This window comes from Cydia fagiglandana, chromosome 6 (genome assembly GCF_963556715.1).
Source record: "Cydia fagiglandana chromosome 6, ilCydFagi1.1, whole genome shotgun sequence".
In the NCBI taxonomy this organism is placed as follows: domain Eukaryota; kingdom Metazoa; phylum Arthropoda; class Insecta; order Lepidoptera; family Tortricidae; genus Cydia; species Cydia fagiglandana.
The window spans coordinates 2,946,474-2,959,875 of record NC_085937.1 but is presented as its reverse complement, the minus strand read 5'-3'; the positions used below and the strand labels follow the sequence as shown (position 1 = coordinate 2,959,875).

Below are 13,402 nucleotides of genomic sequence, written 5' to 3'. Positions count from 1 at the left end.
CACAATTTTCCGCTTCCGCTACCGCTCCAACTTTACACCAAAACCCTACCCCAAACCATGTCGAAAGACCACACATATATACCAGTTCCAGTACATTAACCTTTAGTTCAACGTTATCAGTAAAGTCAATATTTTCCTACGTCACTCTACTGCGAAAATTTACATTGCTATCAAAACTAAAACGGCAAAAATACATTGCAAAATGAACCATAATACTATAAGCATTCATTTGAATTTGGAATAAGCGATAGGTAGATTCTAGTAATTCTTTTGTTTTAAAAGTATTTATATACCTACTGAAGTAGCTAACTAACTATTATGAAAAAAACCGGACAAGTGTGAGTCGGACTCGCCCACCGAGGGTTCTGTTCTTTTTAGTATTTGTTGTTGTAGCGGCAACAGAAACATCATCTGTGAAAATTTCAAATGTAGCTGTCCCGGTTCATGAGATACAGTCTGGTGACATACAGACAGACGGACAGACGTTTTGTACACTAGGTATTACAGATAAGAGTCGTGAAATTTATGGGATCCAATACATTCTACGTCTCTTCTCTTTCCGCGCAGACCCTAATTAGGTTGGGAAACAGTTTTAATATCCTGACAATTCATCATCATCATCATCTCAGCCATAAGACGTCCACTGCTGAACATAGGCCTCCCCCTTATGGGGAGTGAATGCCATAATCGTCACGCTTGGCAGGCGGGTTGGCGATAGCAGTAGAGTACACCGAATTTGAGGGACGCTGCTGCCCGTCCACCGGTGGTCTTGGACGTAGTTTAAGGACATACCCGGGTCCGGGTCCTGACAATTATTAGATACTTATCCTTCATTTATAATAAGTTAATAATAATATGAGCTCAACAATGATGACTTCAAAGAACAATAGACGATAATGCAGGAAAACAGAAAATAGAGCAATTTTAATGTCACAAACATAAGGAAAAACCAATATAATCTACTTACTTGTACATAAACTTATAAATAATATAAATATGTACACATACAATGGATCTATGTAGATATCTAGTTACTTAAATTATATTCGTGGACATAATACATAATTACCTATGCGTTGCAATAAAATGTGATGTGTTCCGTACAAAATATTGTTCACGGAACACTTATTCATTAGTAATAGTAATACACTCAAAAACATTATCAAACATCATTTGTTTTCTATGTTTTTATTGTAATAGTTTTACAGATTAGCTTTAGGTACAGCCAACTTCAGAGGTCAATAAACTTTTTTAGCACCTTACATCGCAGACATGACTGTAACGTTCGTAGTCTAAATATTAGTTCATAATGTTCATATTCATGGTTTAATTACAAACAACATACGTACACAAAGACTAAACTTATGAGGCATTCCACAAAAATGTCGCTTACGAAACGCTTTTGCGTTTGCCTAATTTGTTAGCCAAGCCATGAAATATTACCAGACCAAATATCGTTTTCTCAGCATTTTCAGAAGAATTAGAAGAATGGCATTTTGTATGCGACATTTTTGTAGAATGCCCCAAAAGTTCATTCAACATTCTCTGCGCAAAATCTCGAGAATGTCAACAAAAACAGTCTGTTCTCTCATTATTTTAACGCGCGTTGCCATTTCTAAACTGTGTCGAGTAGGGAAAATAAAACTAGTACCTACGCGTGATATTTTAGTAAAGTTAATCATAATTATACCTACTCGTAGAGTCCATCTAACCTAACTTTACAGTTTACACCGACTTGAATGGAACAAATTATCATTACTTATTTATTATAAAAACATTATATAAAATTATCATTATAAAAATAAATTTTTCATAGATAGATGACATTTCACACTTTGACCTGTTGACTCTACCATTTTGAGAATGTAAATTTTTCGTAGAAAATTAGGTAGGTAAGGTGTATTCGCGTAATACCGAATGTCGGATAATTCCGAAATTCAGATGAAAATCACCCTTAATTCCATCATAATAAAAGTCTCTTTTCGGAATTATCCAACAGTTTTCGACATTCGGAATTACCCGAGTAAACCTTAACTACATAATAAATAATAATATTTAGTTAGACGCATCAATTTCAAGTCAACGTTCTACAAGAAATCTTTACGGCTACCATGACACTGCCATATTCGCTAACGTCTGCGCAACTTAATTTCTATACATCTCGCTCGCACTAATATATTATGCCAATGCGGGCGCTATGCATAGAAAGTAAGTTACACACACGCTAGCGAATATGTCAGTGTCAACTTTCAAGTAAGTGTCAATGTCAAGCTAGTCGTGGTAAGGCTACAGCGTATTGTCCCGTAAAATCTGCAAAATTTACAAAAGAATCAATATGTTTTTTATGTAAATTTGATATTTTACATTCTGTTTTGTTTAGTAAATAACATGTTTAAGTGCAATTTAAGTAATCTAATAATTAAAACTGTCTCTACAGCGTCTCTCCGCTTGCAATGTCTGCAGTATGCGCTCTCGCGTTCCGCATGCATTCACCGTGAGTGCACTTTTTGCAGTTAATGCATTTTTGCAGCGGACTGTATCATTAGTTTAAATAAAGGTGCGTTGCCCTCAACGTACAAAGCTAAAAAGTTGCAAGTGTATTGAGGTTTTTGGGTACCTACATATAACGTTTTGGCAAATATTATCAGGGTATTGTGGATACGCGCCGTTACTTAAATTGTATGACATGATGATGAAGGAAACTTCTTGCAAAAGTGAGCGAAGTAGTAGTTTTTTTTAAATTAAAGATTGGTAGAGTCCCTCTATCAATTGACAGAATCGATTGAAAGAATAAAACGTTCTGGTCGTAAAAGTTGTGGAGCTAAAGTACCTGCATTTTGTTAGCTTGTTCCGACTCCACTTAATGGCCAACCCTAGATCTCTTTATCTTCTCTAAGGTCAATGCGGCCAATTCGGTCATAGGGGCAATTCCGTACAATAGTACACAATTGATAATTTCATCAACAAAGCAGCGATAGCTTTTAATTTGATCAATCAAAAGAATCAGCGCTGGAAGTCGCCAGCAACATGCTGGCAACATGCTAAGTTGAGGCCATTTCATGGCAATTTCTTCTTTGTATATTTTTCTATTATGTACGTAATTATTATGTTTCACTTGTATTTGTGTTACGAATAAATACATATTTCTATTCTATAATTTTTTTACCAAACCATTTAAAGTAGGTATACATATAAGTAAGTAGTAGTTAAGCACAGACAAAACATCCTCTAGACTGAGCATAGTCGCGCTACCCCCGCTGCCACGCATACGGTAATTTTACTCCATGTTCGAGTCGAAAGTGTCTTTGTGTGACGTCCGTGAACTCGTTCGTCGTTTGAACGGACCAATCACGGCACGGGACTTGGCTCACCTCGTCCCGCGCACCCCCGCATTTTTGGCAGCATCGGTTCCATAAAATAATTGCTCTAAACTCCGTCTAGAGGATTCCTAGTCTATGTAGTTAAGTTATTTATATTCAAACCTGAAAACAAAACGAGATGTAAACAAGGGCCCTATTTTGCATCGCAAAAGACGGGTATTCCGTACACCAATCACTCGGATCGCATCTGTCGCCGTTTGTTCGGCAAATAATCGATCGCGACTCGATCCTAATTGGCAACTCGTCAAGGGATTACGAGTTTTAAGGCGCATTTGTTCCTTATTAAATACTATAATAAAAAATGTGTTTTATTTCGTACGTTATATCTATTATTGAACGAGCGTTAGCGAAGGTCTCCGTTTCAGCTTGGGCAAAAATGATTTCGTGTCTGCGATCTCTCTGAAATTCTCGTGTAATTTTGTGAGAAGGTTCTATAGTTAAATAGTTTTTTTTTTGTGTAGGTACTAGGTACATACATAATAAAAATTCAAACATAACAAAATAACATAAAATGGTTTTCCATTTGTAATCAATGTATTAAATTATTAATGTTTGCTTTTACATTTTTAGTTAACTAATCATAGATAACAAGAACACACAAAATGATTATTTGCATTTAACTGTTTGACGACCAAGAAGCCATTGCCCAGCAGTGGGCGGACGTGGGCCATTTGATAGCTAAGAAAAATCGTCATTTGTCGCATTATGGAATGAAAATGATTTAGGATTTTATCATTTTGGCAGGAAATGTTCACGGCCGTTAACAATTTTTATTCGTGTTTAAACTCGGATGTTTCACTCGGCACGACGATAAAAACCGTTTCTCTAGTAACCCTCTGATTAAACCACTGAACCGTCCATGTTAATTTAAGTTTTTATGGCCAAGATTATTACTTTCTATTATTAGCCTCGTACCAAACAAGTTGTGTCAACTAACTCGCATGTGGATGTTTATTTTGAGCTAAAACTAACATTTAACCATGACCATACACCCACCTTTTAGGCTTCCAACGTCTAATGAAAACTCCGAACATGTTGTCAAATACAATTCACATCACTACAACACACCACAAACACTGCACAACACTATTTTTAAGTTTACACTAGAGGGGCGAAAATAATTCCGAGCGCAAAACGATCACCGAATTGCAACTGTTTACAAACACTATTTTAAAAATAGAACGTCGTCGGTTGCGCAATCGTAATCGAATCGATTGTCATTTGTTTTTTGTATTCGTCAAACGTAGAGTCGTACGAGAGACACGTGCAAACGCCGCGGACGTTGCACGGAGACTGAACTCGCGGTCGCGAGCTCCCTTGCACTATGCAAGTATGCAGCTGGTGTGTATCCCGGTTGCTTAGTATTAATAAATTTTAGATGTCAACCACTCTGCGTGGTGGCCGGCTAGCTGGTTGAATGGGCTTGTGTCACCGCCTCGCTTTAGAGGGCTATTTTGCAAGATAAAGCGATTGTATCGTCGGCGATTTAGAATCGGAATAACAATGTAATCCCCGTTTTACCTTTGTATTTAACACGTAAAAGACGCATGTCATACAATTTAATTCTAACTCATCTATCAAGTCGTGTCTATATACAACAAACGCACCTACTTACAATACATTTTCATAAATAATCTTGTCTCGTCAGGAAGTAAAATAACAGGTGTATTCATGAACTTAAGCCTATTAGCATTAGAACTGTCATCAATCACAATCATAACAGATGACTTTACTTTTTTTCTTAACGAGCGATAAAAAGTAATAAAAACTTGAATGAACTTCCCTTCTTCCTTTCATTTTGCTTTTATGTGATGTTGCGTGAGAAGATATGTAAAAAAGTATGTCGTTTATATATTGTTAGTTTGTAAACAATAGTGTTTACAGGTAATTTGAAGGATTAAATCGCAGTCGATAACTTATCCGATTAATCGTAATAATCGTAGTAATTTAGTGGGCGCGGTACAACACTAGTGATTAGTGATATTTGTTTCTTATTAATTTCGATAGGGCAGCATTTTTTACCCGACTACGGCAACGCAAAAGGAGGGTTATGATTTTGACCGGTATGTATGTGGGTATGTATGTATGTATGTTCATTTGTTCCCTCATAATTTATACTTACATTATTTTTGTGTTACTGAAATTTAAATCGCTATATTATATTAATATTTCCTTACTACAAATGCTGCTTGACAATTTTTTTTTACATTTAATTTACACGTGCGACAAGCAAGCTTGTTTGTTTACATCTTGTTTCCGTCTTCTGAGTTCACACGCTTCGTTTAGGTATAGTAACGGCGCCAATAGGAGTGTATTGTTGATATTGCACTGATAGGTACCTGTACCTAAAATTTCTAGAGTTAGACCAAGAAAAGTCTGCAGCAATTTTGATAGCCCACGCAGTGCGTTATTTATATGTCATAATTTCATAGAAGATTGACCCTTAAAATGACATTTGCACTGCGTGGGCTATCAAAATCGCTGCAGACTTGTTCGGCATACAAAATCATTTGAATTTATATAATTTAAAAAAATATCTGAGGGCACGGCAGTGCCACCGCCAAGTTGAGCAAAAACAAAGGCGCAACTGTTGGTACAGTCATGTGTAAAAATATGGGTGCACAAATCATCTTTAGAGTAAATTGTCTAAGCCCTTATTTTTACACTTGACTGTGCCACTGATATAGTAGGTATCGACATCTTTTTCTCGAGTCCATTCAGGTATTTTTAAATTCAAAATTATACAGTCCAGAGTAAGCGTTTTATAGCGTTAGTAACACCGAACTGAATGACCCACCTACGCCTACCCTTTAAAATTACGCCACAACCGCGAAATGATAGAAACACATAACTTTATGTGATCGTAAATAAATGTCGGCCTTTCTGGGAGGCCGTTAGTCAGGGCACGGCGTAGACTACTTTCCGTAGACTACGCTCTACGTATACCGTCACCGTCAGAAAAGCATACAGGCGGTTTTATGTTATGCCTAAGAGAGATGAATGGTGCATATGCGTATCCTCGTTAGTCAGTAAGCTAGATTAGTTAGTAGTTTTATGTTCATATTGTATTGAAAATTATAATTTATTTGTTATTTAGATTGTTATTGTGAAATAAATGATTACACTTAGTATCCTTCTGTTAAGTACCAAAAAGAATACCCTTCGCAATATTGGTTGGTTTTCCGTAAGTCATTTTGCGGATGTGTAATTTGCGGAATGTTTCATTAAAGTTCAGTTTTCTGAAAATTCAGTAAAATTTCGTAGGAAAGTAACGAAACTTTCATTTTAGACATGGATAATTTCGATCCCCATACAAAAACATAAGAAGTATCGCAGAAAGCAATGAAAATTTCGCAATTTTGGAAACTTTCCGACAGCACATCTTTTTATGCTCTAGCAGTAGCATATAAATGATCTGGAGGCACGGCAAAAACCCGGCCAAGTCGCAGTCCCTGCGGCCGACTGACCCACTTACGAACGGAATGAAAGATTAAGCGGCTTCATTTACCAGGAGGCTTGGGATAATGGTGAAATGTGGAAGTGTTATAAAAGGATTAGTAGCTCTTCTGAGGTTAATGAGGTTTACAAACTTTTTTACTCACGGTAATCACAACCCAAAGAGTATAGTAAGTATTTCCACAACCTTTAGCCGCCCACGAAACAAAATTTGTCAAGAAAAATGCAATTTTGATTTTAATGGATAGGGAGGGCTTTTTATAGGCCTCTGGGCAAGGCTGGGGCATTTTATAAGACGAATATGAGAAGAAAACACTAATATTTACACAAGGTAAAATTTCGATTTATATTTTTCATATATTATTTGTACTCCATTTTGGATTTCACGGGCCTATAAATCCCGGTCTTTTGATAGGCTTGCGTGGGGATACAGATCCAACACGTAGAGGCCCCTTGGAGAGCTTTAATGTCATGTAGAACACCTGCTGGAACCCGTTCACACTTTATGTACATACTTACTTTTCTTAGCGAAATCCCGGTACAAAGAGAAACTTGCTCAGCTCTTCTCGCCGGTCGCTGCCAAAATATAAGTCACGTACCTGGAAGCAACAAAAAGTACAGAATTAATAATAGAATTTAAAGTGCCATAAACAAAAAGCATGCATCGGCCGGGAATCGAACCCGGGCCGCCCGCGTGGCAGGCGAGCATTCTACCACTGAACCACCGATGCTTATGAAGATGCCGTCGAAAGTACCGTTCGAATAGCTAATTTTATGCAACACCACTGAATATTTTGCAAGTGATTAAAGTTCATGTTAAGACTCGCGATAATAAACTTTATATCTTATGAAATAAGGTGCACACTTAGGTAGCAAGTTTTAGACAAACTTTGCCCTCACTACCGGTACGTATAGCTTGTGTAACGAAACATTGATAACAATATTACACTGTACACATTACTGAACGCTTGAATCAATATTACAGCGTTAAAAATAATACAGATGTAGTGCATAATTATTTTCCATCGTACTTTCACGGAAACGTACGAACGTGTCCTGTTATTTCAGTCAGTCTCGGTACAAAAAGTACTGTCGTTGACTGAAGTAGTGACAAATACGAACGTTTCCGAGAAAATACGATGGAAAACAATTTTGCGCTAAATCTGTAGGTATTAAGGTCCGACCGAGATCTCGGTCTCGGTCTCGGTCTCGGCAGTCTCGGCCGAAATTCGGGCCGAGATCTCGGTCTCGGTTCTCGGCCAAATAAGGCCGAGATTCTCGGCCACGGCCGAGACTGTGAAACCGTTCCGATTTGCGAATTTAAACTTTCGCGCGCGGGTGGCGAGCTTGTCGTACGATCTCATTGGCTGCCTGGTGGGTTTCTGCGACACTTCGTGTCAGTTCACTTGATTTCTATTGGTGTTTAATTTAACATCTAAACCAATTAAGTAGGTGAATTGGCGCCATTGGCGGTATTGCAGGATTATCAAGTAACCACTGTTGTGTTTGTTTATGTTTTGGTGTACTACTAAAAGAATAACATTAAATGAGATACATAAAGGCACATTAGGCACAGTGCTTAAAAAATTAAGAGTTATTTGCTAACATTGTTGTGTGTTGTGTTGTGTACGAGTGAACTTTAAACCGTAGGTAAGTACGTAAACTAAACATTATTTTGTGTTTTAGGTTATTACGATAGATTTTGCGACGACTTTTAAAGCTTTTTATTTAACGATAGGTGGGTTGGGTACTAATATTAAATGAATGAAAGTAAATGACTTATTTGAACTTTATGCCTACTAGTTAAAAATCATATTCAAATGGCAGTAGCGATATTAGTAATAGTAGTAATGGTGGAGACTATTTGGAAATTAATTTAAATATGAAAACTAAATACTGTTTTCGTGGGTTCGTGTTCGTTCAACAAAGTTCGTGTTACTTTGGATCTAGAAATTGTTGTTATTTTATTTGATATGAATTGTTAAAAAGGCAAGAACATCAGAAAATTACTTAGTTGACTTACTTTTTACTTCGTTGATTTGATTTGATTTCCTTTTGTTTAATGTTACCAACCACCAACCAGAGTTAAAAAAATAAATGGTTAACCTCGCATTTACTTTTCAGTTTCGTACATGGCGTGATGAATCCTAAGTTAGCTGTTTAATTTTTTAACCCTGGTTAGCGCAAGTGGGCCCGAGAAGAGTTTTGTATGTTTTTAGTCAGTATTTATGAAAATACAGTTTTTTTTTTGCAAAATACGTATTTTTTCTTTCTTTTCTCAAATTCTCGGTCTCGGTCTCGGTCTCGGCCGAGAATTTCATTTTGTCTCGGTCTCGGTCTCGGTCTCGGCCGAGACAAAAAAAGTGTTCTCGGTCGGACCTTAGTAGGTATACAGTCGTCATCAGATATCGTAACGGCCAAGGTGCTCTTAAATATATGAGCGAGGTATAACAAAGACGTCCAATTTTCCTACCTCTACACCTCTACTTCTACTTAAAATTCTTATTTGTTTTGAAATTCCACGCTCTATAAACCTCAAGAGGCCTTTAGGTCACATGGGATGCACCAGTCGTTCGTGTGTGTGAATATTTTCCCATACATTCTCCGCAATGTTTCCCATAATCTATCAAAAACTAGGCAAATTGCAGGTACAATATGCAATTTACTGAACGTGAGCGGCCTGCCGCCAGCATCGAAAAATCGGAAACCGTTTTCTGCCTCTCTATCGCTCTTGCATAGGTATTAAAGCCATAGAAAAGCATAAAATGACTATCGGTTTTTCAATATTTCAATATAGAAACCTATATCGGCCAGGTATCGAAGGATGTGCGGAAAGTAAACAAGAATGATCCTGGCCATTGATAAATAGAAATCAAGGGGTTGCATTAAATACCTAAGTACTTATTAAAGGGACCAAGACACAACACAAGACAAGACAGAAGTTCTTCTTGCATGATATTATCTAGAAAACAAATTAACCGACCCATAGCGCATCTTATACCTACCTTTAAACGAGCAATTCTTGTATAGTTATACTCGTACCTATGTATATACATTTCAGGGATCTCTGAAACGGCTCTAACGATTTCTATTAAATTTTGCCATATGGGGGCTTTAGGGGCCTTATCTTTGGGAAAACGCTAATTTTTGAGTTTTTATATGTTTTCCGAGCAAAGCTCGGTCTCCCAGATATTCTCCCTCATATGTTACTTGTACTCAAACGTTAGTATTTTGGAACAACACCAGCGCAGACGTTGAAAATTGTCTATTCGATGCGCGTGCCGCGGGCGCGCAGGGCTGCTATTAGGAAAATATCAGGGTACTTCACTCAGGGTCCCTAGACTTGCTGGCAGGCTGTTACGGTACCGGGGAATAGTACGGTTTGGAAATTGTGGAGTCTGCAAGTGGGTTTATCTGTATAGAAGTCGTTGAACTCTACCAACAAATGTCGCGATGCTTAGTACTTTCAGCCATCATTTTCAGTTCCGCAAGGAATGAATTTTGGCATAAATAAGATATTTCATTTTTGTCCAGGTTATACACTATCAGTGTGCTAAATTGTGCTTAAATAAACTGATTAAGCTAATATGTTCCCAACTTTTAACAAACAATCTTTAATATTTATAATATAACTAGCGACCCGCCCCGGCTTCGCACGGTTTAACAAATTATACACACCTTCCTTAAGAATCACTCTATTGATAGGTGAAAAGTTCAAGAAAATCCGTTCAGTACTTTTTGAGTTTATCGCGCAGACAGACGCAGCACTCCTGCTGCGTCTGTCTGCGAGGAGACTTAGTTTTATTAGGTGTAGTGATTAAGTAGGTACGAGTAGGTATTAGGAAGGTCCTATCTTTTTAATAGAAATATCTAAGTGTTCGTCTTACGCCACTACGGAAAAGAACAACTTTCTTTTCAGTGTTTGCACCTTAGATGCTCTTATTTAATTTCAAGTCAGGGACCTAGATATAAAGACCTAATCCAAAACTAATGACCGATTTCCATTCAAGAAGACTTAAACGACGCATCATTAACGCCATTGTAGCCAAATAATTAAATTGACAGTATGAAGCACCTTTCTATTTCGATGGCTTCATTTAGATGACTAAGCGATTCAAATCGTATCAATTGAAACGTGACTGGACACAGTCTATTTTAGTGAAAAAGTTCACGGCGACTTTTGCATCAATACCTACAGGCAAAATTTATGAGATTCACGATGGCTTCTGGCATATTTTAAGGAGTATTACCTACTTGGAATATTTATAGTTCTGCCATTTTCGAGAATGTTCTTAATGTACTACGGGAAATATATATTCTTGAGAAGGGTTTAGAACGAGATCGAGTACTGAAGCCTAGCAAACATCGAAAATATAAAGTTCGTTACTTTGTCTCTATTGCTCGAATATGCAAGACCGACAGAGCAGCATATAACTATATTTCGATTTTCGATGTTAGGGTCTGCCGCCACTGTCATCCAATCACGAACAAAGGGCCTACTCTGTTCATGATTGAACTCGAAACTCGCAAGTAATTTTTCCTAAGTGATACCGTCATTGTTAACTGAAAAGTTTGATTACCCACAGCTCACAGAAAGCTAATGCTGAAGACCGAAGCGAATGGCAGTGGGAGGTCATAATATATAAATAAGGCAACTAGGCTTAAGTAAGCCTATCCATAAGTACGGATAAGTATATGCGTGCAAAAAGTCAACTTATATTATCTACCTCGAAAATTCGCAAGTAACTTATAACATCGTATGTATGTACTTAATGCATCAAGCTATAAACTGTACAACCAAGTACACGAGTGTGAACATCCCAGCACGTAAGTGTTACCTACATTACATGGAACCGACAATTTCTCATGGCAAATTGTATGGTCTCCGTGCGTATACGTCGTAAGTAACTAGTCATTTTGTACCAAGATTACGACCTTTCAAGAAAGCAGGATAGCGGCTGTTTTAGAATAAAAATGTCGTAACTTCTTTGGAAAACAATGGCTTATACGACGTTTTAGAACCTAGGTTAAATTGTGCCGTCTAGTGGTATGTAGATGTGATGGGGTTTGTCTTCGTAACTTAGTGCTTCGTGGAAGTCTAGGTTGAAAGCGTTTAAAGAGGTTTATGACGTCTTTCGAGGCTATAGTCTAATATAGGATTTATGTTTGGAATTTAAGGTTTTGTTTTGTTAGGTGCAAATTGTAATATTTTTTTATTTCTTATGTACTGACTATAACAATGATAAAAAATATTAAAGTATTTTATAAACTATGTAAGTATACTTAATGTCTAAATTGACTATTTCTGATGTAACAAATTCTCAAATTTATAATGGTAACATATGTTTAACAATTACAACGCAACACATTGTGACTAATATCTAAAAAGTGGGTAAAACTCGCTTCAAATTAAATACCTAATATAGGTATTTATTTATTTATTTAAACTTTATTGCAGGATAACAAAATGTACAAATGGCGGACTTAATGCCTTGAGGCATTCTCTACCAGTCAACCATTGGGTCATCAATGTGGTCAATCATTGGTGGGCTATATGTATATAAGTAGGCATCCATTATCTACAAGCTAAAGTTGTAAAGTAACGAACCAAGCAAAGTACCTTGAGGTACACCTTTCCTCAGTGTCATATTATAGAGAAATATTATCAATGAAACTGAAACAAACCGATTAAAATCTAAGTTTATCCACGTACAGAATCTATAACTATGTATTATTAAATTTACCTCAACAGATCACTCTAGGAACTGGGTCAAACCAACGCTATCACCTTAAAGTATACAAGATATTCCATCCTGGAATTTACCAATATTAGCATAAAGGTTTTGCCTTTGTTTGCCAAAAGGTCGTAAGAGACGTTACAATTGAAAGGAAAAAGTGTGTTTTGTGTATGGATTGTGAAGGTGAGAGCCTTAAATGGAAAATTGATTTTCACGTAACCGAAAACCTATTGGCGTTATCGGTTTTCATAAGGCATTTGAGGAGTCTTATTAGAAATTTATTGAATGATGAGTTCTCGTGGTTGAGTGGTTTTTATTTTATTGCTTGTGGCAACAATTATCTTATCACACCTTTGTTTTATCTTACTTCCGATAAATTCTTGATAAGACATTGATAGGATGTGGCACAATGATATTTCAAATTTTATGTAAACTTTGACTTGTAACCTAATGTTATTATTAAATTTTCATTTAGTGACATGATGTGGTGATAATATTCTAAAACATACTATCTTTTAATTATCCTATAATAAGATAGTTGTAGTCGTATGTAATTAGTTATAGAGTACCATGTTTTGTACACCATGTACTTGTGTATTTTGGGTTAAGGAATTTTCTATTTATTTTAACATTTAATTTCCAGTTTTACCATCTACTTACCTTTATGTTATTTTCATGTCGAACATAATTCTTAAACCATTTCTTTGTCCTTACTAACCTATTGTTTAGTACCTAATAACAGATTTATTAAGTATATCTAAGAAACAGCTCAAGTTTCTTCTATACAAGCATGTATCTAAGAATTCGGTATTTCGTAAGAGCCAATTA

The 13,402-nt window shown here is 36.6% G+C and overlaps 1 protein-coding gene, 1 long non-coding RNA gene and 1 other non-coding gene across 6 annotated transcripts in view; 1 reads left to right on the top strand and 2 right to left on the bottom strand.

Annotated features, from left to right (window-relative positions):
- The window catches only part of LOC134665019 (uncharacterized), a 452,571-nt gene that overhangs the window by 398,048 nt on the left and 41,121 nt on the right, over positions 1 to 13,402 (top strand). The gene's annotated exons all lie outside the window — the stretch shown is intronic.
- Positions 1 to 13,402, bottom strand: part of LOC134664971 (uncharacterized) — a 574,567-nt gene that overhangs the window by 543,925 nt on the left and 17,240 nt on the right. For 3 of the 4 annotated variants that reach the window (XM_063521717.1, XM_063521719.1, XM_063521720.1), the window contains exon 1: positions 4,377 to 4,700. The exons of the other annotated variant lie outside the window; for it this stretch is intronic. In XM_063521717.1, coding sequence (XP_063377787.1) covers positions 4,377 to 4,414 — 38 coding nt within the window. In that variant the 5' untranslated portion in view covers positions 4,415 to 4,700. Of the gene's footprint in view, positions 1 to 4,376; positions 4,701 to 13,402 lie in introns of those variants that run through there. 4 annotated transcript variants of the gene reach the window in all.
- Trnag-gcc (transfer RNA glycine (anticodon GCC)) lies at positions 7,497 to 7,567 on the bottom strand. Its single transcript has one exon. It is a non-coding gene; the product is annotated as a tRNA-Gly (tRNA).